This window comes from Fistularia commersonii, chromosome 3, assembly GCF_037954325.1.
Source record: "Fistularia commersonii isolate RoL2024-O1a breed Wild chromosome 3, RoL_Fcom_v1.0, whole genome shotgun sequence".
NCBI classification, from domain to species: Eukaryota; Metazoa; Chordata; class Actinopteri; order Syngnathiformes; family Fistulariidae; genus Fistularia; species Fistularia commersonii.
Window position 1 is genome coordinate 17,112,578 of NC_141286.1, and position 20,284 is coordinate 17,132,861.

A 20,284-nucleotide genomic window follows, 5' to 3' on the forward strand; every position below is an offset into this window, starting at 1 on the left:
AGATCCGAACTTGAGCGGTGTTTTGTTATTGGACTTCTGTGCTCATTTCAGATTGTCTGTAACAAACACCATGTTTTGACATATAGCGGGGAGAACAAGTATTTGATACACTGCTGATTTTTCAGCTTTTCCCACTTGCAAAGAATGTAGAGCTCTGTAATTTTTATTATTGGTACTCTTCAACTGTGAAAGAAGGAGTCTAAAACGAAAATCCAGAAAACCACAATGTATGATAATAATAAAAAATAATTTGCGAATGACAATAATTTGCTTTTTATTGCGTGAAAAAAATATTTGATACATCAGAAAAACAGAACTTAATATTTGGTACAGAAACCTTTGTTGGCAATTACAGAAATCAGACATTTCCTGTAGTTCTTGACCAGAGCAGCAGGGATTTTAGCCTACTCTTCCATACAGATCTCCAGATCCTTCAGGTTTTGGGGCAATCACTGGGCAATATGGACTTCCCACTCCCTCTAAAGATATTTTATGGGGTTCAGGTCTGGAGACTGGCTAGGCCACCCCAGGACCTTGAAATGTTTCTGGCTGTGTGTTTTGGGTCATTGTTATGCTGGAAGACCCAGACCTGGCCCATCTCCAAGGCTCTCACTGAGGGAAGGAGATTGTTGGCCAAGATTTTGTAATACATGGCCCCATCCATCCTCCCCTCAATACGGCGCAGTCGTCCTATCCCCATTTGCAGAAAAGCATCCACAAAGAATGATATTTCCATCTCGTAGGCATTACAGTTGGGATGGTGTTCTTGGGGTGGCACTCATCCTTCTTCTTCCTCCAAACACGGCGAGTAGAGTTTAGACCAAAAAGATCTATTTTTGTCTCATCAGGCCACATGACCTTCTTCCATTCCTCCTCTGGATCATCCAGATGGTCATTGGCAAACTTCAGACAGGCCTGGACATGTGGTGGCTTGAACAGCGGGACCTTGCGTGCGCTGCCGGCTTTTAATCCATAACAAACTGAATCCGTCAAACTAAAGAAGGAGTCCTACTGGGTCTTTCTGACCTGTGGGGGTCCGGAGGTAGCTGACAGGTAACGACATGCCAAGTGGCATGCACCTTCGGTGGTCACCAAGGCAAAAACTCAAGTGTGGGAGGAGCTTGGGGAGACCATGGAGAACAACCTCTGGTGAGCATCTAGGAGATTCTGGTCCACCATCCGAAGGCTCTGGAGGGCAAAGCAGTGCTCCATCAACACTGTGGACAGTGGGAGCAGGGCGATACTGACCTCAACTCAAGACATTGTAGATTGATGGAGACCTCCTCATCCTGTGGAAACGCCTTCCAATGGGAAAGCAGAGCCAGGGAACTCAGAAGCAGACAAACTTAGCTCTGGGCTGAAGTTGCTGAAGCAGTCAAAAAGCTCTTCAGTAGCGGGGCCTCAGGGCTGGATGAGGTCCACCTTTGCTTCCTCAAGGCTCTGGACGTTGTAGGGCTCTCCTGGCTGACACTTCTCTGCAGCATTGCGTGGACGTCGGGGACAGTGCTGCTGGACTGGCAGACAGGGGTGGTGATCCCCCTTTTTAAAAAAGTGGATTGGAGCGTGTGCTCCAACTATAGGGGGAGTACACTCCTCAATCTCCCTGGTAATGTGTATTCAGCAGTGCTGGAGAGGAGGATCCTTCGGGTCGTTGAACCTCGGATCCAGGAGGAGCAGTGTGGTTTTTGTCCTGGTCAAGGAACAGTGGACCAGCTCTATACCCTCAGCGGGGTCCTCGAGGGGACATGGGGGGGAACACTCACTTGTGTTGGAATTGTGTTACACACAATCGTTACATGAGCACACATAAACTAATATTGTTTTACAATTTCAAACTCTTAATTTCCAACTCTGCTTAGACCAATTTCTGTTTCCACATGCTTTTTTACTGAGGTAAAATATTTGCATGCTTTGCCAATAGATGTTGGACTTTGACACGTAATGTAGGCACATTAAAACAAACTGACAAGTGCCTTTGCTTGAAAAACATCTATCGAAAACATGTGGACACACACAAAAAAAACAAACAATTCCTTATAGTTCACCTATGTTAGACTATGACTACGTAAGACCACAAATTCCCTGAAAACATGATAAAATTACATTTGAGATCAAAAAGACAGAAAAAAAAGAAAATAACACAAACCTTGTTGACCCAAACTCTTGCTCTATGTTTGTTTTATTTTTAATCTAACTAAACTCGCTGGATTTGTCCTGTGAAGGTGGAAATTATGCAGCCTGCTGATAGTAAAGTACAAACCCAAACGCAGGAGTGCAAAAAACATGGTTTGTTTTTCTATTGTTTATTTTTAGATCATTATTTGCTTGCAATATTTTTTTTTACCAACAGGTTCCTCAGATAAACTTAAATGTTGTAAAATGCTTGTTTTTATCAGATCAGAATATTTTTGTGTTTTCATATTTTCTGCATTTCATGAGCAGGCTTTTTGAAGTAATACTTTTGTAGATAAACAACTTTAAAAAATGTATTCTTGGAAACCTGATTCCTCTATTAAAAGGCGGGTAATGTAAACTAATAATATTTAGTGATAATAAATCTTAAATGGAGATTTTGCCACTGCAATTGCTGCTCCAGTCCAGCATATAGTATAAGTTGTTAAAGTGCATCATCATGTTATTGGAAATTCATTTAAATATAGAAAATACAGAGTTCAGCAAGTATGGCTTGTTGAATTAAAGTCCTTCCAAATCTTTAGTAGGTTCATATTGATTGTAGTGGCCACGAGTTTGGTATACCTGCAGCGATTGTATGGAACTGGAAAAACATGAAATTGAGCCCAGCCGGGGGGATTGGTGGGGGGGATTTTCAAGTATTGCATACACATGCCTAAATACACATCTTCAATATAAATAGCTCTGACATGTCTCGATGCACTGAGAAGTTTTTTAGGCAGGTCTAAAGACAGAATATACCCGAGACCCAGAACATAAACTGGGTATTTTAGATTTGGGTAAACCGCCATTGGGACATACCATTTGGACTTTGGGTCTCTTAGCACATAACCATCTCTTGCAACCAGGCCGGTCATGTAATTTGTCTTTGGAGCGTTTAACAACATTTTGACAAGATTTGGCAAATTCAAAAACATGTCTGAATCAATCTTCATAGCATATGAAGCAGTGGAGCAGTAATTGTCTAACCACTCCAGCATTACCATTGTCTTTATCGTCAGGTTTCTGTAACAGTCCAGGAAATCTCCCTGGATTAAGTCCCGGTGCTCCTTGCTCTCCAGCAAAAGCTGGTGTTGGATCTGTTGCACGGACTCTGCTGCAGTGAGCCCCAGAAGGAAGAAAAGTGTTATCACTTTCCCCAGTACCTTGCTTTCACCACCCCATGTCTGCCGGATCATGTCACGAATTTTTCTGTTGTGGGGTGCAACAGGGACTATCAAAACCACAAAAGTGTTCTGCTCCTCACATTTATGTGGCTCATTCATCACATAGTGGTAGTCATAAGGGTATTCCACATAGTACTCGCTCCAAGGTAACTTTCTGTTCTCTGTAACTCCAGCAGGTCCGGGTGTGACGGAGCTGTTAATTTCATCATGGCCCTTAGATTTATTCCGCCATTTTGTTTTATGAAAGAAATTCCACCCCTTGGACCTCCAGTTATCCAACTTATCCACCGTGTACATGTAGTACAAAAAAGACAAAAAAATGAAAACCAGAATAAATAAACACTTTCTGCAGTTGGCATGACAATACCAGCTCCTGCTTTCATTTGGGTCCCCATTATTTCCCATCTGATTGAGAGGAAAGAGAATGAGACAAATTTAAATCAAACCAAATGACTAAATCTCTCAATGGACATTTCACACACATGAAAAAATGAACTGCTAGCAAGTTGTTCATGAGTAAATGTTTTACACCTGATTGTTTTTCCAATTGAGGACTTCACCTGACGATACTCTATGTACTGTAATGCGTACGTACCTTTGGTTATGTTGTGACAAATCTGCTTCCTGGTGTGTTTGGACTCCCAAAGCTATAGTGGAAGGCTGCTGTCCTCGTCCATATGTTAAAAGAATCAAGGTGACGAACCTTAATTTCTATTAAGGTGATGAAATGGTGCAAAATGCTACTTTCATCTGTCTCCAGTGAAATGCGCACATCTTGAAACATTAACCAATGACCTGTAAGCCACACCTTTGTTGAATCCCCACCTCCACAAGAGTAAATGCCTGACAGCCAGTATATAGATGGAAATTTTCCCAGAGCCTTTGGAATACTTTTTTTATCATTAATCTGCTGCTCCTTTCACCATTTGAATCAAAATGGCTTACTTATTGTTTGTTACAGGTGGAACACCAAAACCAATGTATTCATACATCATATAAATAATGAATGATACAAAGTGGTACACAAAAGTCAAAGGAAAGCAGGAAATACTGTATGGTATGTGAAGTTCAAACCTTTGGCTATAAATTTACAACAACAGTCATATTTTGATGCATATTTTCAAGACCTCGATGGCATGCAAGAGTAGAACTGGACACATTTCAACATAGAGAGTGAAGGTAGGAGAAAAACAAAAGATAGAGAGAACCAAGAAAGGAGGATATGGATTAAACATGACGAGAAGTGTTCTACCGAGAAGTGTATTATTTGCTTTATTAATTAAAGGATCATTAGAGATACTCAACTGTTCCAGTTAAATCACTTATATCTAGTTTGCACCTACTTTGTGCACAGAAGTTCTCTGGGCACATTGCACGACCAAATCACATCCTTTATACATTTACAGAGACTCAGCCCTTGATCTGACGTGTTACAAAATAGGGTTACATATAAATTAATAGGATCTCGGGGGTGGCTGCTATGCTGATTTACCAGCAGAGCACATCCTCAATTGTGTACCTCAGCATCACAGGGTGTTTCGGTCATTTTTTTCTCACATCCATCGGGGGTTTTATACAGTGGGTTTAAAAAAAAAAAAAGGGCAAGGAAAAAATGGAAAAGTAACTTTGCAATGTTTTTTTTGCTTCAAAATTTGAAAACAAAATTCCATAATCCAAAATGATCTTTTGATGAAAAAACATCTGTGACATTGTTTAAATGATCTTTTCTTTTCTTATTTCTGTAAAAAACACAAAAACGGTAGCAAAAAAAAAAAAAACGGGCAAAATTATAAACATGAATTTATAACCAGAATAGCCACCATTAGCTTTGTAAACATTATACCTCCTCTTATACGGGCTACCAATCAATTTTTTAATAAATTCTAGTGGCAAATTTTCCCACAGCGACAAGATTTTCTCTTTTAACTCAACAATATTTTTAATTTCATCCATTCTTTTCTAAATATTCGTTTTTAATATTAATTCATCATGTATTTTTTTAGATGAACAGCTCATTAATATAGAGATTTTTATAATTCCCCTGTTTACCTCCTTTACACTGAAACAAAGGAAAAATTTGGACTTAGTGTTACTTCTAGTTAATGATTTTACGGGTTTGGCCCCCTTGACATCAAATTAGGCTTTATGTGGCCCCCGGACCAAAATGAGTTTGACACCCCTGATTTAGACTAAAGATCTGGGCTGGTTTTTAATAGGGGACCAACCCAAAGGTACAGGCAAGGTCAAAGAAAACCACACGAAGGAGTCTCCCTTCATTCTTGGCAATCTTAATCTGGTGCCAGAAAAATCTTGGCTATTTCCTGTGTCTGAGCTCTATGCACGTCCTCTTTAAATTTGAAAATCACAAATTCATAACAATACTCCATTTTTTTGTCAGTTTGTTTGCTTTTCTATTTCCAGTGATAACAGAATTTACTGGACACCATAAAAATGTAACTTTTTCTATTTTTAAATTAGTCTTGAAGTGGTTACAAACAGTCCAAAAAAAAAAAACTGGGCATATATTGTGATTAGATGTTAACATTTCAACATTTCACAGCCTGCATGAAAAAAAATCCACTGCGTGTGCCTTTATCTTTTTTATGCGCTCGCTTAATGATAAGCAGGCTCTACTGCATGCTTTTTTTTCCCACTATCTACATGTACCCACCTGTGATTACCTCAAAATCAGCCCTTCATGACAACTCATTCACTGTGGACTATAAAATTGTTATCAGTTTAACTGTTGAACTGAAGTCAGATACTATTCTTAAGTAGGCCAAGATGAAAGAAAGGGCAAGTCACCTCACACACATTGAAAAACCTGAAATGAAAAATGATTTCGTTTCATCTCATTGAAGGCTTTCAGACTGTCGTGACAATTGAATCAGGAACAACCCAATTCTTTATTCCTGATCTTGCTAATTTTTTTCATGCTGTTTTGTTGATACTTTTGCACCCACAACATTATTTCAGTTTGATTTCTCTGCTTTTTTTTTGTTCATTTTAGGTTAAATTTCTTTCCCCTTTTTAAATCTGTCATTATTGAGAGATTTTTTTATTGCAATTGACACTGATCTGAGCATTAATGATTTCATATAACATACAGATTCTTTTTTTCTTATGATTTTTGTACAGAGGGATTTCATGGGTTTTTAACCTGTGCCAAGTTTCTGCCTACATTATATACTATAGAAGGCGTATATGAGTTATTTGTCTCAGATTGCATCAGAAAGCTTTGACTGTTTTTGTAGCTGCACTCTCTGTTTATCTAAACTACATGCCACATGTATATGCCATGTGTACTGAAAAGCCTGCTGATATGGTATGTGTGCAGTGGGTTTCAGTTGTGAATGTTCATGTGGACACCTATGATTCATTTTTATTGTTGTAATGACCAACAATAAAATTCCAATAAAGTGAATGGCAGGTGTCAGCGTACAAGTATTACATTGGTAAGATTAGATTTAGATTTTCTAGATCATAGGGCTAGATGGAGAATGTTGATTCGCTGTGGCGACCTCTGATAGGGAAAGCCAAAAGGTTAATAAAAAGAAGTTACTGGGATGGATGAGCAATGATGTCTGAAAACATCTCGTCTTACTAGGAGCATATTAAATGTACACCATTTGTGTTGAGTATCTTGCATGTAACTGTCAATACCTATACCACTATTATGAGGTGCTTGAATATCAATTCTCATTATCATTTATATCTATTATATTCTCCAGGTGGCATGTGAGGATATCACATTTTGGGCTCCATAAGTTTCTGGAAATTCACACTGAATGTCCCGATATGTGGGCATGAATTGTCTCTAAAGCTACATCATGTCAAAAGATGGTGCTCTTCTATACTTATTAGTTCCCAATAAGTAACACAAAGGAAAATTAGAAAATAAATATGCACCTAAAAGCAACAGCAAACTTCAACCAAAAAATGTTAGTGAAAATATTGTCAAATATTGTATTGTTTAGTTTAATGCTAAAAACCCCAAATATTTGTGTAGATATCTCATGTTAATACTTGTGTGATACACTAACCTGTGCTGCATTTTGGCATAACAGAGGGCAGTATGTGGAAGCACCAAAATTCTAACTATTCTCATTGTGAAATACACCCAAAGTTTTCCATGCTTGTTGTGGTTCCTGAACTCTCTTTTGAAAAGCTATACTCTTGACCGTCCATCCTTGACTTTATTCAACTTCACCTGAATATGAATGAGTGATAAGTCACTTATTATAATATTGGAGCAGTAATCTTGGAGAAATTATGAATGCGCCTTTGTTTGGCCAAGAGTTTGAAGAAAAAAAAATTACAATGGATTATAATTTGTTCCACGATCATGTCTGGCACGTGTACTCGAAACACAAGGAGATCGATGGAGAACATCTAATAAAGAAATGGGCATTTTACAGCCCTCGGGCCACATCCAGCCCGTTTTGCTTTTTTTATCCATCCCGCCAAACTACGTTTTTTGAATATTTTAGTAAGTATTTTCAATCAATATTGATTTTAGAAACTCCTTTTTCCTTCCTTTTTGATTAATTTTGTATGGATGATTACATACAAAATAATATCAGAACATGTATATGATCATTCATGATTTTAAAGTTGAAATAAAATGCCAAAAAAAAGAAGTATTTAAATTAGAATTTTTTTTCATTTTGTTCAATTTACATGATACCTAGGTGCCCCCCCAACGCATATAAATTAAAGAAGAAACGTGTCCCACCAGCCAAAATAATTGGCCACCCCTGATCTTAATATCATAGGATACTTCTTCCCAGAGTGTACGTCGTGACGAAGATGACGTCAGGCACGGCGCATCCGGCGTGCTGCGTCATATCTTCCAACACAACCGCTGCTTCCTGGCCGGCCCAGGCAGGCGCCTCAGGCCCCGCTCCTTCCTGAACCGCTATCCGCTGCCTGACATCCCCCTTCAGTTTGAACAAACCGCTCCGTCGCGTTGTCCGTACGGGGCAGCGACCGTCACGATCGAATGAAGAGGCTTAAATCTACAAATCTTCCGCCGAAGTCCCGGAACACGCTGCTTGGTTAGTATTAATGCCATGTGTTTATATTTAGAGTTGAAGAAGGGGGAGAGGGAAGAAACGTTAGTGTTGAACTGATTTGATTTGTCTTTATCACACTGAATGCACCTAAACTCCCAGCAGGACTCGTTTTGTCATCGTGGACTTAAAATATGTGAACTTTTTTTGAATTAATTCAAGATGTTACTTCACAGGGGCTTTGTGATCTCATCTTTCTCTCTGAGGATCCTGTTTTCAGACATCCAGGCGTCTTGTTGTCTCTTTCCACAAACAACACATACTGACACTGAATCTCCTTGACCTACTGTCAGTCATTCTCTCAGCTTTTAATCTTGTTAGAGAAGTGACAGTGAACCGCCTTGCCTGTTTCCTTATTTCATTTTCTCTGTAACCACTATAAAGTACTTAAATTAATGTTGTTTTGTTTGATTTATCAGCACCGGACTGGAGTCAGGAAGAGTTTTAGACTGGGGTGATGGTGTTGGACTCATATGACGTCTTCATGGATCGGGTTGATGATGAATGCATGGGGGACAGTAGGGGTCTGCTGGAGTCAGACAGCCGAGTTACCAAACCCGTCAGCCGCTCCGCAGTGAAGCCCAGACCCCAGGTCAAAAGGAGCAACATTGTCAAACCTGACAATGTTTCCCATAATGGAGTTACAGCTCAGGGGAGTAGCAGTCAGGTGGTAGAGAGGAATTCATCATCAAAGGGTGGCACCACACCCAGGGTGCCACTTCGCCGCCCCCTCAGTTTGGACATGACACCCCAGCGCCTGCGAGTCTCTCAGGAGCAAATGGCAGGCAGGCGGATTGTGCAGCCACCTTGGCGCAGTGGTTCAGCTGCTCCGTCACCCCCGGCCCGCAGCCTAACCAGCCCCAGTTTAGGTGCCACAGGGTGGATGCGTCGCAGTGAGAGCACTTGCTCCGTCAACTACTCTCTCGGGCCGCGGATTGGCAAGGGACGGATGCGACCCGCCACCTCTCTACCACACATCGCCAAGAGCGTGGCAAACTCCACGGAGTCTACTTCCACCAGGCCTTGTCTGCTTGTTGCCCTGAGACCTCTCAACCTGGAACAGGAGAAGCAGACCTTCTTCCAGTCCGACTACAAGTATGAGCCTCAGTTCGAGTACGCGCAACCTGAGCCAAGGAGTGTACTGGACAAGTACAGGGAAGGTTCTGGCCTCTTCCTCGAACAGGTACTTCATCTTCAGAGAGCCAAATATCTCAACCTGTGTGATGATGATGATGATAATGATGTTGATGATGATGATGATAATGATAATGATGTCTCTGTGTGATGGCAGGCAGTTGGAATAATGGAGTGTGTGCTCAAGAAGTTTGGCTCCTATGAGAACTTTGAGGAAGTGACAGGTGGCAACACACTCCCAAAAAGTCAGGTCTGGGCAGCAGTGCGGAAATATCTGCAAAAAGAAGGCTGCGTAGGAGAGGTGAGTGTACCCTACTTCAACAGGCACTATCACTTGTGGCATTTCACACTATGACTGGATGACATTAAATACAATTACAATTCTGATATTTTAAAACTGTTGATAATATCTGATAGGGTTTATTGTAAAAGCGATTATTAACTAATTCATTTTTTAGTTTATTTTTTCCAATTGAAATGGAACCGGTAATGATAACTTGCCTGTTTGAAAATAATTTTTGTGCAGATATTCACAATTTATTGATGACCTGTTAACAAATGATTTTAGTAATTATTTGATTATTTAAAGGTATTTCTTTTTGTTTTTTTATGTAATATATTGATTTTGCTGCCAACTGTCAAACAATTTCATTATGGCATTTCCCATAATTTTGAAATCAACCAATTCAATTTAGCTAAACAGAGTGATTTATATTTAGATTTCTATGTCTAGATGTAAATGAATGAATTACAGTTGTAAAGAGTATTCCATTAGTCTATTTCACACCATCGCATCTACTGCTCTGCCCTACTTCTTGCTAACAAACTGAAATTATTGACAAAGGCTTCATTATGTTCAAGTTTCCCAGTAAAACCGCAGAGAAAGGAATGTGGGCATCATTAATTTTAAGTTCGCAGTTTGTGTGTTCAGACATTCCGAATGCCATATGTCATTTGGAATTTTTGCTAATTCGTTTAGAGATGGAATTTTTTAAATAACCATGGGGAAATAATATTTTCTTGATTTATCAAATTATTATATTTCATAAAATTTGAAAGTGATAAGGAGGATGCTTTCACAATTGAACACCCCAAGTTCAAATTGCAATGATGCCGGAGGGAGAAATTAAACTGCATTGTGATCCAGAAATGTTACCATCATTTGACCTACAACTGTGATTATTTTCTTGGTCATCATCCTGACTGCCCTCATTTTTGTTCGTTTAAGACATTCATTAATACATGAGACAAGATGTTACTGTCCCCTGTGCTAAAATCCAAGGCAAAACATATCTCATCTCATCTCATCTGGAAGCATAACTCAAATTATAGAGGGTAACTAGCACTTGAACAAATAAGAGGGAAGCTACTAGCAAGTTAACAACCCAACAAACAATATGCCATCACCAAAAACTTCCCTAGCCAACCTTTGTTTCGTTAAGTTAAGCCCAAAACACCTCAAGAACACCCCCCCCCATACCACATAGCCAATCTACAAGCAATCAATCCTACCTTAGCTACCTTTGCTTCCTGCTTAACCACAACCATTCGCTTGCTTGTTCTGACTGACCGCAAGTTTCAGGCTCGACCACAAATACCCAACTCAGTTAGTAGAGCAATGACAGACTTTGCCACAAAACCAAGGCAGCCCACCTCTAACGGCTGCAGTTAGTATGCATAACATACCCAGCTGTCTTGTGCCTCCTCAACTCAGTCTCCTCAGGGGACCATAAGTTCGATAATACAGACTATCTTCTCCAACAAGACCACAGTAACATACTGAGCCATATCCCAACAGATGAGTTAATCATCCTTTCTAGCTTTTCTACTTTTGACAAGGGAACCTAACACACCGTCAACAGCCACATCAACTGAGGCAACACCCCAAACTGGAAACACCACAAGTGTGACTTTCCTGGGAGCCCTGACCGATGCCTAAAATGACTTGGATAATTTCCTGACTCAACTCCTCAAATTGTCCCTCATCACTCAGACTTGTGTCAAACCATCTACCCAGACTCTTCCCTGATTTCTCTCGCACTGTATGCACCACATCACCATTTATAACAAACCTCCTATCTACTACTTTCCCTTTACTGATTGAAACAGTCATCGACTTACTTGGCTTAATTTTCACTCACATAGGAACAGTCTAAAAAGACATTTCAAATGATGACAAATTAATCATTTGATGTATAAATTGTTTTTAATTGATTATCAGTTAATTTTTTTACTTTGAATGAACACTTAATTACTTATAGACCTAGAAAAAGCATATGACAGGGTGCCAAGAGAGGAGCTCTGGTATTGTATGAGGAAGTCTGGAGTGGCAGAGAAGTATGTTGGACTGGTGCAGGACATGTATGCTAGCTGTGAGACACTGGTACGGTGTGCTGTAGGGGTAACAGAGAAGTTCAAGGTGGAGGTGGGACTCCATCAGGGATCAGCACTGAGCCCCTTCTTGTTCGCAATGGTGATGGATAGGCTGACAGATGAGGTTAGACAGGAATCCCCATGGACCATGATGTTTGCGGATGACATTGTGATCTGTAGTGAGAGCAGACAACAGGTAGAGGAAAATCTAGAGAGGTGGAGGTATGCTCTGGAAAGGAGAGGAATGAAAGTTCGTCGCAGCAAGACAGAATATATGTGTGTGAATGAGAGGAACTCGGGTGGAGCGGTGAGGCTACAGGGAATGGAGATCAAGAAGCTGGAGGATTTCAGGTACTTAGGGTCAACAGTCCAGAGCAACGGAGAGTGCGGAAAAGAGGTGAAGAGACGGGTCCAAGCAGGTTGGAATGGGTGGAGAAAAGTGTCAGGGGTACTATGTGATAGAAGACTATCGGCCAGAATAAAAGGAAAGGTGTACAAGACAGTGGTGAGACCAGCGATGATGTATGGACTAGAAACTGTTACAATGACCAAAAGACAGCAGGCAGAACTAGAGGTTGCAGAGATGAAGATGTTGAGGTTCTCTTTGGGAGTGACCAGGATGGATAGGATCAGGAATGAATCTATCAGAGGGACGGCACATGTTCGATGTTTTGGAGAGAAGGTCAGAGAAGCCAGACTGAGATGGTTCGGTCATGTACAGAGAAGAGATAGTGAATATATTGGTAGACGGATGCTGGAATTGGAGCTGCCAGGCAAGAGGTCTCGAGGAAGACCAAAGAGAAGATTTATGGACGTAGTGAGAGAGGATATGAAAGTAGCTGGTGTGAGAGAGGAAGATACAGAGAATAGGGTTAGATGGAGAAAGTTGACTCGCTGTGGCGACCCCTAACGGGAAAAGCCGAAAGAAGAAGAAGAAGAAGAAGAAGAACACTTAATTACTTATCACTAAGTCTATTTTGTCCAGTATACAAAAAAAAACAACAAAAAATGGAAAACAAGAGAAAACTGGCTATTAGTCACCTGTGAAATCAATCAGTCACATTAAAAACACTACTGTAATTTTAGTAAGCTCCCCATTTGGCTGTATTAATTAAAACGAAAATGTTAATTGGTTATTTATTTAATTTTTTTTATTGAAGAATTTTGTTCAACTCGTGCCTGATCAAGTTGACAAGCCTTGTGAAGGTTTATGTGTCTTGACACGGATTTATTGATGCACATCGTCTTTGCAGAATAGATTTCAACCATATTGCAAGATTGTCCCCTAATAGCAATTTATAAAAAAACCTATGTCAAAGTGTGCTCAGAGTGACTTGCCTTACACCACCAACAAGTTTATCCTTAAGTTTGTGCATCTAAACTAACACAGCCCTAATGCAAATATTCTTAAGGCACTTTAGTTCTGGCTTAACTGGACTCAAGAACAGCAGAACTCAGATAGTCTCATGGAACTGAAAGAGGTGATAACAATGATGTGTTTCTGTGTGTAGGTTGTTGTGCGTCTGTCTGATGAGCTGCTTTCCCAGGCTGTGATGGTGGTGGAAAGCTGTCGTCCCACCCTGACCATCAATCTGGCTGGAGCTCGACAGCACTGGCTTGAAGGGATGCTGAGGCATGAAATTGGTGTGTTGTACTTCAAACACCCTAGCTCATACACAGTGCAAGAGATAGATATTCTGCTAATTAGCAGAATGGTTCTTTCATAAATGGAAAAAAGATCTATCTACTCATCCCAATCATAGGATATAGGTGGAACATAAGTACTGTGGCTTATATTCAAACGTAATCCAATATGTGATTAAAAACAGCTACCTACAGTTGGTTATTGTTGTTTCTGTCAGCTGCACCATTGTATATTTACTTGGTGAAAACATTTGGGAGTCATAAATTATGATAAATCAACTGTTTTTTGTGCTTCATGTTACTTTTAAGGCTCCAGCTAATTTTGAAATATATCCTTGAGTATGCGATTTTTGTTTTACTTGTGAAACACATCAAGTGAATATCCTTGAGTCAGTATTAGACATAAAGCTCACTGTGTGGACTTAACACTTGATTATTTCCCAAAAAAATGATTTGGGTTTTTAAGAAACACTATTAACTAGCTGTCATGACTATCTAAATCCAACAGTGTCATCAGACATCCTGGAATCAGTATAAAATCCCACATTTTACAAAATATCGTAACCATCTGCAGCACCTTTCTCCTCAATTTTATTTCATTTAAAGATGTTTTGTCTCATCAGGTACCCACTATCTACGAGGAGTAAACAACAATCTGCAGCCATGGGCCACCGCAGAGGGCCGGAAACAGTTTGGCCTTAAACCAGCCAATCCTACCGAGGAAGGCCTGGCCAGCCTGCATAGCGTGTTGCTACGAAAACAGCCTTACCTGTGGCGTGCCGCTCTGCTTTACTACACGGTGTACCACGCCACCAGCATGACCTTTAGCCAGCTCTTCAGTCACATTGCACGCTTTGTCCAGGATCCGGATGTCCGCTGGGAGTACTGCCTGCGAGCCAAGAGGGGACAGACTGACACCTCGAAGCCCGGTGAGGACAAAAACACAAAAGGCAAACATACTCACACTTGGCTGCACACAGGTCGCAGTCACAATAAATATTGGCACTTTCATGTTTAATTTAAAATGAAGGCATTCCCAAATTGACAGTGAGGTCAAAACATCGTGCTGCAATGTTAATGATATTTTTAAGTCCATAATTGTAATCTAGCAAAACAGCTCTTAGCATTTTCACAGAGCTCTCACAGCTAAGATCAATCATAAGAACCAAAGTTTACATTCATTTGTTTTAAGTCAACATTCTACCCTCCTCAGTCCTTTTAGATAATATTTGATATTAATCACAGATTTCTGGTGAACCATAGTCATGGACACTTAAGGAATTAAAAGCTGTTGGAAAACTAGAGTTAAATTAAAAAAAAAAGATGATATTCCAATTCTTAAAAAAATCCCTCCGGGGAAAGCACACTTTCTGGCATTGTCCAGGGCATAAGCTCTCTCAAAGTCCCAAATAGCTATGATTGAATTTTTTTTCATTGTGGTGGAGAAAAGTGTGGCCTTTATTTAGATGTGTCCAAAAATTCGATCATAGTGTTCATGCAACATTTAAAAGTCTTCAGGCTATTGGTGACAGCCACATCTTGAACTGCTGGTCCTAAAAAGCTGGTTTGTAGGACTAAGAGGACAGCTTTCAACCGCATCAATATATTTTCCAACTTCAGACACACACATGGGTGGGAGGATACTGGAGTTTTAGTTTTAGCGTACTTAAGTCTCTGCTTCCTGGTGTGTGAGAAGCTGTAAAGCTGGTTTACATCAGATGCCACATGTCTGTTTCCCTCATATTTATCATGACAATGGGCTTCAGGAATGTAAGATGGTCATTCACTGTGTCATCAACAGTTGCTATGTCTGTAAGGGCCATGGTGACACTTCCTGGATGCTGTGGTTCTGTTGCAGGTTGCTTCAGTAAAGACCAAGTTTACTTGGATGGGATTCTCCGTATCCTTCGCCATCGAAGGAATATTGACTTCAAGATGCTGGCCTCTTTAGGAAAGGTGTGTGTTTGCACCGTCATGTTTTAACATCTTAACACCTTTAACACCAGCACAAAGACTCATAAAACAAGAAGCTGGTGGTTAATTAAGTTATTTTTTGTAACTACCAAAAGTATAAGATGATTTTAAATACTTCATGAAGCGATAATTATAGGAAAACATTCATAGAGGAATAAAGCTACCAATGAGATTTTAAAATAAAATAAATTATAAAGTAATTTAACAATGGCCATTCTAATGTGTCAAACAAAGTCTCTCCATTGCAATATCCATCCATTCATCGTCTGCCGCTTATCCTGCACTCAGAGTCGCTGGGGATCCTAGAGCCTATCTCAGCTGTCATCGGGCGAGAGGCAGGGTACACCCTGGACTTGTTGACAGTCAATTGCAGGCTCACATATACAGACAGACAACCATTTAGTCACTCACTCATTCGGGGCAGTTTTCCCAATTTTCCTCTAATTTGCCTGCTGCATGTTTTTGGACTGTGGGAGGAAACCGGAGAAAGTCGAACCAGGGTCCTTTGAGCTGTTAGGCCAAAGCGCTTGGAGACAGTTTTGCAGTTCATGGAAATTTCAGCCCAGCTGCCTAGGTGTCTCTGGCACTTTTATATCTTTAAAGTGATAAGTTAACTGACTATTACAAACAAGAAAGCATGATTTTAGTGCAGTTCTTAAGTGCCCTAATCCGTCACACTTAAGTGTAATACTTCTGACAGACGTAGCAAGCAAGCACAGAAAAAGGAAAATTTCCTTGCTGTTTTTAACTGGCTTCAGTGTCTTTAGCTGTTGAACAGTTTGACAGATCTCAATAAACAGACCTTTGACATGATGAATATCATCCTTTGACCTAAAAGAACCACCCGATGACAAAACTCAGTACTGTATTACAGGAGTTGCTACATTGAACTGAGCAGGGACCTTTTGCAGGTGCTGCCCTCTGTTGGGCTTTTGAGGAGAGAACAAAAACGTACACAATTGTGATTGTGACTTAGCGTCACATTGCTTTCAGCCCCGTAAACTTTTTAAATATGTTGTAGGAACTTCAAAATGTGTTTGTTCTTTTCGCTTCTACCTTAGCTGGTTCATGAAATGAAGTACATTGATGGTTGGCCGCAAATTTCTGACATATTTGTGTTTAAGTTTAGGGAAAAAATATGCATGAAAAGACATTGTAGTGACATTCATTATACATTTGAATTTTGGTTTTCCTGCTGTCTTAGTCAATCAGGCACTGTAACCTTGCCTTTAACATCGGTAGAAAATTGTCATTGGTGAGACAATTGTTGAGCTTTTATTATCAGAAAATATAGGAAATGATGAGGAAATAGTTGACAGAGACCTGAATTGTATGCTTTCAAAGTCTTCTTCTCCTTCTTTTCCTTTCGGCTTTTCCCTTCAGGAGTCGCCACAGTGAATCAACCTTTTCCATCTAACCCTATCCTCTGTATCCTCCTCTCTCACACCAACTACCTTCATATCCTTTCTCACTACGTCCATAAATCTTCTCTTTGGTATTCCTCGAGACCTCCTGCCTGGCAGCTCCAATTCCAGCATCCGTCTACCAATATATTCACTATCCTTCCTCTGTACATGACCGAACCATCTAAGTATGCTTTCAAAGTAATCTGCAAAAAGATAGAGCCCTGACACACTTGGTCTCTGTAGGTGTCCTATGAAGATGTGGAGAGGCTGAAGCATTCGGCAGTGTTCACCCGAACTAGAATCCCACACTTCATGCGAGACCAGGAGCGTTACCTGCAACATCTGGATCACATTGTCGAGGTCAATGAATTGGACGACTCGGCATTGCAGGAACTTCTGCCCTGACTCCCCAGGGCCACCCGAAGAGAGGACAAGAGAGACAGCCTGTGGATGCTAGTATCATGTGGTATTGTCTTAAAGATATTCAGTATTATCAACGCTTTTATTTGAGCATTTTTTGGAAAACTTGAATGACACAAACAAAAGGGATAAACACACACACACACCTCTATCTAAATTTTCACTTATGTCTAATGCATGTCTGTGTGGCTTTTTTCAAGAGCCAGGCACAGTTCAAGTGCCCCCCCCCTTGCCTTGACTCCCTCTTATTATGAAGTTACCTCAATACTATACCATGTAACAACCATTATGTTAAACGACTCATCATTGCAGCCAATGCCTGTACAGAATACTGTTAACAAGCTGTATTCAAAATTAATCACTTGCTTTATTTATGCAATTATTTATTTGTTTTTTACTTTGAGAGCAACGTGAATGTCTCTGGTATTAGCTTTATACCCTCTCCTTTGAGACTTTGTTTTATGCCTTAGATTATTTGCATTAAATAGGACACCAAGGTCTGTCATTTCAAAAAATTGGGGAAGTGAAACTGATGCCATGAATCTCTCAGATATCAAGTGCCAGTGGCCTCATGTGTTCAAATATCCCCAAGGAGGAATTATAGTATTATTTAGAGGATATCTGCCAAGTTTTCTCTTTGTATAGCTGTGTCCTTGGTGGTGTTTGGATATCAATGTTACTATGATGTGTTTTACCCCTCCTTTCAAAGTTAATTCCATGCGGAATGCCACTCTTGCACATTATCTACATATAAAAAAAGAGCTAGTCTCAATATAGCCTGTCATTCTGTGATCTAAGTCAACCAAAGAATGTGGTCCATAATTGCAGAAGAGAAGGTTCTCTATATGAAGCACTGTCCTCCTGCTGCAGACCAGTGTAAAGATAAAATCTTTGTGCTCTTTGGGTTATATGATGTAGGGCTTGTTTCATGTTTCGGGACCAATGATGTTAACTGGTTATCTCAGCCATGGCAAACTGTGGGGAAATTGTGATTGAAAATAGTACCCCCTGTCTTTAATTATATGTTGTAACAGTACACAACGACCTACTTAGAACATCACTCTGCAACACTTGTGCAACCAACCATAAGCAAATAAGTGATTTGTAAATTTACCAGTGATTTCATTGTAGATGATATGAAAAGATTATATCTAGATATTTTCTAGTAATAAAGATGGCAGCTGTTGGAGGCCCCTTAACCACTTCAATAGTTACCAAATGCATTAGTAACACCTGCAGTATGCTACCCTGCATTGTTTTGTTTACATACAGTGGGCTCCCTTGTTGTTCAGAAGGCCTCATACTGCCTCAATGTCTCTGTACTTAGTATGCATTGTGGGTGCGGCCATGGTAGACCCTAGCCAATAGCCTTGTTGCTGCTTGAAATCTGAATGTAGCTACCCGTGGACTCCCAATCCTTCTAACCAAATAAATTCCTATGGATCTGAGCATAAGCCGGGTGGGAGCTGGCCCATCGCTGCTCCTCCAAGCCCAGAGATGTCACCTGAGCTCCCGAACATAGAATGTGGTTACCTTTTTGGCTCAATAATGTTTTCAAGTCTGAATTAAAATCCCATTTGGTTGAGTCATGCTGTTACCCAAAAAGCAAAACCGATCCAGCCCATAGTTGAACCCAATGCCTGTGTTGCTGTTGTTCAGTACTGACCTAGTATGAGGGCCTGCCTTGGGTATATAGAGCACTCCAGTTAGGTCAAACATTAATGGAGCTGGGATGGGCAATGTGTGCCGTTACTCGGGAGATGTTAGCACAGTTATTAATGTATTGCTAAACTGTATGTGTACTATTTCAACAGTCACCTATCTTTCTTCTGGAAAAATAATCTGCTGTATTTTGTCTTTTTTTTTTACAGTATCCATGTTTAGTTATCTGCAAAAGTTTCAAACTTTAAAGTTACATTCTAACATCTGTATAGTGAGAGGTACCTAAAGGTTCACTGATAATGATCACAGAGATATCTTTTCCAGTATGGTAGACCTTCTCTCGGCAAATGTCCTACATCATTTTGGTTGACTCAAATTTGAATGACATAGTATTCTCATTTAGCGTTGGAAGCTAGGTTAGCATAATCAGCTAGCCCACTTGCAACCAAGAAAATAAATGGGAGACTTGTTAGGCTAAGAGATACAATCTCTACATTACAGTTATATCAACCCCCTCATTTTTCAAACTTCAGGCTATTGCATCCACTTTAAGATAAAGTGCAAAAGTGATGTTTTAATTTTTGGGCTATTTGAAAAGTGGCTGTCCTCAATAAATTTTTGTGCTCTGTGTTTAGGGGAAACTGGCAGAGGGAGAGGACATGTTGAATGGGCATGGAGCTCATTTGCTCCAGCCAGCCATGTATTCATTGGCTGTTTACATTTCTTACAGTGCTGGGTCTTTCATTGGTGAACACGACACTGACTGGCTGGAAAACCAGGTAGCAGCATATGTTTTAGCATCCAAGCTGACCCAGCTTTTAACTTGACACTTGACCAAATGTGAACCTTTTAACCAATTCATGTTAAAAATATTCATTGTTTACAATTCAGACAATTGTTGACTGTCAAACCACTTAAGAACAGATGTATTTTAAATTTGATCAGGTTGTCTGCTGTCTATTCGGCTGTTAACCTGAAAGGTAACAAACCTCCACCCAGATAAATTATAACTGCACCTATTTGTAAGTGTTTTGTGTTCAGGAAAAAACACTTGAATTTCAAGTTTATTTATTAAAAAGAACACAATCTTGAGAAGTTTGTTTTTTTTTTTTGCCCCACATCGATTAAAAAAAACACTTCATTTCACTAAATGGCTTATTTTTCAGGATCTTGAAACGGTAAACTAGTTTTGCGAAAACTACTTTTATGGTTATTGGGTAATTAATCCCGAGTCTTTGAG

The 20,284-nt window shown here is 40.0% G+C and overlaps 2 protein-coding genes and 1 long non-coding RNA gene across 5 annotated transcripts; 1 reads left to right on the top strand and 2 right to left on the bottom strand.

The window, feature by feature from the left end:
* Window positions 1-260: 260 nt before the first annotated feature.
* Window positions 261-1,786, bottom strand: LOC147235702 (uncharacterized). Its single transcript, XR_015105926.1, has 2 exons — window positions 1,281-1,786; window positions 261-1,188 (listed from the first exon to the last, which is right to left on the bottom strand). It is a non-coding gene; the product is annotated as an uncharacterized LOC147235702 (long non-coding RNA).
* Window positions 1,787-2,287: 501 nt separating this feature from the next.
* On the bottom strand, window positions 2,288-4,084 carry LOC147235703 (beta-1,3-galactosyltransferase 1). Its single transcript, XM_086143892.1, has 2 exons — window positions 3,955-4,084; window positions 2,288-3,764 (listed from the first exon to the last, which is right to left on the bottom strand). The coding sequence occupies exon 2, from the start codon at window positions 3,762-3,764 to the stop codon at window positions 2,673-2,675; it is 1,092 nt and encodes a 363-aa protein (XP_086000018.1). The 5' UTR covers window positions 3,955-4,084; the 3' UTR covers window positions 2,288-2,672.
* A 4,106-nt stretch (window positions 4,085-8,190) lies between these two features.
* On the top strand, window positions 8,191-20,136 carry kiaa0895l. Of its 3 annotated transcripts, XR_015105927.1 has the most exons (8): window positions 8,191-8,416; window positions 8,851-9,614; window positions 9,723-9,866; window positions 13,450-13,582; window positions 14,206-14,511; window positions 15,441-15,538; window positions 17,206-17,428; window positions 19,680-19,808. XR_015105927.1 is itself a non-coding variant. In XM_086143886.1 (7 exons), the coding sequence occupies exons 2-7, from the start codon at window positions 8,889-8,891 to the stop codon at window positions 17,365-17,367; spliced, it is 1,569 nt and encodes a 522-aa protein (XP_086000012.1). In that variant the 5' UTR covers window positions 8,191-8,416; window positions 8,851-8,888; the 3' UTR covers window positions 17,368-20,136. The 3 variants fall into 3 exon arrangements, 2 of the variants coding, with proteins under 2 accessions (XP_086000012.1, XP_086000014.1); XM_086143886.1 differs by having other exon boundaries at window positions 17,206-20,136; XM_086143888.1 differs by lacking the exons at window positions 17,206-17,428; window positions 19,680-19,808 and adding an exon at window positions 16,940-17,092.
* The last annotated feature ends 148 nt before the right edge of the window (window positions 20,137-20,284 follow it).

Coding starts and splice junctions, on each gene's coding strand:
- kiaa0895l (XM_086143886.1), top strand. CDS start 8,889: ATGGTGTTGGACTCATATGACGTCTTCATGGATCGGGTTGATGATGAA. Junction 13,583..14,205: donor GATGCTGAGGCATGAAATTG/GTGTGTTGTACT, acceptor TTGTCTCATCAG/GTACCCACTATCTACGAGGA. Junction 15,539..17,205: donor TGCTGGCCTCTTTAGGAAAG/GTGTGTGTTTGC, acceptor TGGTCTCTGTAG/GTGTCCTATGAAGATGTGGA.
- LOC147235703 (XM_086143892.1), bottom strand. CDS start 3,764: ATGGGAAATAATGGGGACCCAAATGAAAGCAGGAGCTGGTATTGTCAT.